This window comes from Triplophysa dalaica, chromosome 15 (assembly GCF_015846415.1).
Source record: "Triplophysa dalaica isolate WHDGS20190420 chromosome 15, ASM1584641v1, whole genome shotgun sequence".
NCBI classification, from domain to species: Eukaryota; Metazoa; Chordata; class Actinopteri; order Cypriniformes; family Nemacheilidae; genus Triplophysa; species Triplophysa dalaica.
Window position 1 is genome coordinate 5,996,456 of NC_079556.1, and position 3,760 is coordinate 6,000,215.

Genomic DNA, 3,760 nt, shown 5'->3' on the forward strand with positions numbered 1-3,760 from the left:
GTTTGATGAATCCTGAGGCACAAACACATCATCTCAACAAATCTGCTCCACACTGTCTTCCACCTCTGCAAAGCACTTCAAATCATTTTCATTGCTATGCTATTAAAATTTGTAATTCACACCTGCCATTTCAGCCACAAATGTGTGTAAAACACGGAAGGAAAGTGTATGCATGCACGTTTACTGGCGTTTAGTGAGAAAACACAGAAAACCTATAGGATGAAATTTACACGCATGAATAACATGAGCCCTATGACTTGGTTGGAGCTGTCAATCAAACAAAATACAACAAAAATGTTAAGCCACTCTTCAATATTTTCTCTTTTGTTTTTAGGACAAAGAAGGAAAAGTGTGTTTTTTTATCAAATGAAATTATACTATAATAGGCACCAGCTAAACCATAACTAACACAAAATTTAAGTAACTTATAATACAATATACAGTAGACGTCAAAATTTCTGAAATTTGACATCTTTCCTCTTGATTCAAATTTAATATTAAAGTTGTATTTAAAAACACTGTTTTTATGTTGCATATCTGTACAATGTGTGTAATTTTAAGGTTAGCTTTGAGAAGAATTTAAAGAGGCGGAGCTTATTGGGTAAAGGCCCAGTAAAGTGGCTGCAAAATATTAATACAGAAGAGGATCAACAAATATTAATGACTGAACAAAATTGTAGTCAATGTATGTTTGTTTTCTGCCAGCTTTTATTTTATTATTTCTGTCAGCATTTTATTATTAAGCAGTTTTTGTATATTCCTAAAAAATTCGTTGACAAGCTGTAGTTTGCTCTTTATAATAATTTTGTCCAATAGGTTTAGTATTTGGTCCAGTTTGAACCATATATGTTGTGATGACCATTTGTCGATATATATGCATTAAATGTCATTAAAATTTTATTAAAAATCTAATGCTAAAATCTATCTTTTTAATTTCAACTTTTCATCATCATTAATAACATATCCGCCAACTGTTAACGTAAAATAAACAGTATTTGTGGCCTAGTATAGCCTACACATGGGAAAAATATAAACCGCATGTTACAATACGCAATGTTTACAATAAATTAACATATTTTAAGGGGTGACATTCAAACTGTTGTGTTATCATCTTTTTTTTTGTATCTGGACATATCGGAAACTCGTGTGTGTGTGTGTGTGTGTGTGTTGATAATGAACTTTCTCTGTTGCCTGTACAAAGTACATGGAATCAGAGCAACATGACACCACTACACCCTTTGTAATTTGACAGCGGTCGAGTCTTATCAGATTGCACCGCGAGCACTGTCATTCTGGACTGCGGCTTCTCTGAGGCCCCGCTGAGCTTTTGACGTTCCGCTTGTCTCCGAGTGTGTTTCAATACGTGTTCGTGTGACAAGAAACATGTAATTATCCCTAATTGCAAAAGCATAAACTGAGGACACTTGTCATGACCCAGTGTGATTGTAACACAAACGTGATGCTTGTCTTGAGCGAGTGACATTTATGAGCAAAAGAGCAGCACATGGTCATATCTAGATATGAAATCACTTCATGCATGTAGGCTAATGAAAGATACATCTCCGATCTAAATGTAAAAAACAAGCATCACTTCAACATTTGCATCAAATGTTTTGCTATTTAAATTTCGTTAATGCTGTATTTATCTAAAATTAATAATAATAAAAAAACATAAAATGGCTGTAATTGTTATTATGATTGTTATTAATAATGACATATTGTGTCCACATCTATTTCAGTGTGAGACAGGGATGGAATGATTACACATTTCTTTTAATCTTTTCACTCCTCAAAATGTGTAAAACTGGTAGATCCAAGGACAGAAAAGTAAATAAAAGTACAAAATAATTCATATACACATGGTGTATTTTATAGGACATGTACAGAAACGCGTTGCTTTCGTGTTTTACACATAGACTCGTTTAATCGCTGCATAATAAGAAATATCTTTTTCACCAAATAAAGAGGTATAAATAGACATGAAATTTGTCGAACATACTTAAATGAGTGTGTGTATGTTTAAGTGTATGTAATAAATTGTGGCATCCTTTTTGGGGGATTTGTGTTGTGCGTAAAAGTTAATATTCAACCTTATTGTAAAGATTGTATAATGGTAACGCCGGTAAATTACTTCCCGGGTAATACAGGGGAGTTGGAAAAGCAATGGACCTCGGAACCGGCACCCGGAGCAACGAATTTTCTCTAAAAACGAGTGGCATCCCAACCAAAGTCTGCGCTGAAGCGTGCGCCATGTTCGCAGCTTCCAGTTCAGCAGAGAGCTGCCGTTTCCATTTGTTTCGCCGGTTCTGAAACCACGTTTTCACTTGTGTCTCCGTTAACTGCAGGCTGGAGGCGAGACAGGCTCTTTCAGAGCTGCTCAAATAGCGTTTCATATCAAATGTGGACTCGAGTTGATAAACCTGACTCCGAGAGAAAACGGTGCGCGTCTTTTTCTTTGCGGAGTTGCTCTGTTTGTCCGGGCCTTCTCGTTGTCTCTCTTCAGAAACGGGAGACATTTGGCTACATGCTCGCTCTTGCTCCTCTTTGTAATCCGGTAGTATGGATGGTGTCAAATGTGGCCGGCGGTCTATCCCATCCTGCACAGGTAGAAGTCCCTTAGTGGCCCCTGCAACCAATGCAAAAAACCGTCAAATAAATACTCAGTATTAAGTATAACAACAGACCCATTCTGTAATTGTGATAGTGTTTCCTTTCAAACGAGAATATGAACAATATCATTTATACAGTAATGATGTATCCACATGATTTGTTTTTAAAGTGGTACCAAAATGTGCTTTGAAACCTATTCGTCCGTCATCAAATTCTCTATTTTTTGTGGGCTAAACATAGCCATTACTCGATACTTTAGACAAGAGTTCATTAAATTTGAACTCTGACTGTTTGATCGACTGTAAAAAGGCTACAAGTGCCTTGTTAAATAAACAATACAATATGACTAGCACTGGTGCACGATATTAATTAAATCGTGTTACATTTAACGCTCAATTGACGAAATGCAGCGTTGCCACTGAAAGGCTGCATAATCAATTAACAGACTCGATTAAATTCGGGATGCGGGAGAAAACATGCTGTTAATTATTTGACCTTTACCCTGTTCGCTGAGGTGCGATAATACGTCGGATAAAACACTACTGGAGTTTTCACAGACGTTGCAATGGGGACAACATTATAAGAGCCACAGCGCCAAAATAAACAACGCATTTTTTATACCCAATGCGTAAAAGTATACATTACTTCCTTGTTCCTAAAATATAGCTCGTTACAACGCGCGTATTTATATTTAACACGACTACAAAAATAAAAAATGCCCCGATGTTTTATTGTCACTTACCTAGGCAGAAATTCAGAGGCTGGTGCGGATTGCATGACTCCGGTACACCGGGCTCAGAGCAGTAGCAGTCGCCCGAGTCCTCTCCAGCGCTGCAGTCGTCCTCTGATGACACGGACAACGTCCGCTTCCTCGGCTGGGCTTTTGGGCTTCCTTTTGCAGCTGACCGCACTCCCTCGTTAGAAGTGCCCAGAATGGATTGGATTGTGAAGCTTGAAATGGGGGCAGGCGAGCACTTGCTTCCGCTGTCCTCCGAATTATTCATTCTCGCCTCATAACAGTTCAAAAATGTTCTAAAAATGTTAAAACCCCAATGCAGTGATAAGTTCCGTTACATATAAAGAGTGTTTTTCTTCTGGTTTAAAAGCTGTTGGGACGTTTAATAAAAAGTTGTTTTTCGTGGGGCTCAAA

General features: G+C 37.6%; 1 protein-coding gene across 1 annotated transcript; it reads right to left on the reverse strand.

Annotated features, from left to right (window-relative positions):
- Positions 1–780: 780 nt before the first annotated feature.
- hmx2 (H6 family homeobox 2) lies at positions 781–3,760 on the reverse strand. The gene is made up of 2 exons (XM_056768278.1): positions 3,353–3,760; positions 781–2,626 (listed from the first exon to the last, which is right to left on the reverse strand). Exons 1-2 carry the CDS (start codon positions 3,612–3,614, stop codon positions 2,079–2,081), a joined length of 810 nt encoding a protein of 269 aa, XP_056624256.1. The 5' UTR covers positions 3,615–3,760; the 3' UTR covers positions 781–2,078.

Coding starts and splice junctions, on each gene's coding strand:
- hmx2 (XM_056768278.1), bottom strand. CDS start 3,614: ATGAATAATTCGGAGGACAGCGGAAGCAAGTGCTCGCCTGCCCCCATT. Junction 2,627..3,352: donor GCCTCTGAATTTCTGCCTAG/GTAAGTGACAAT, acceptor CATTGGTTGCAG/GGGCCACTAAGGGACTTCTA.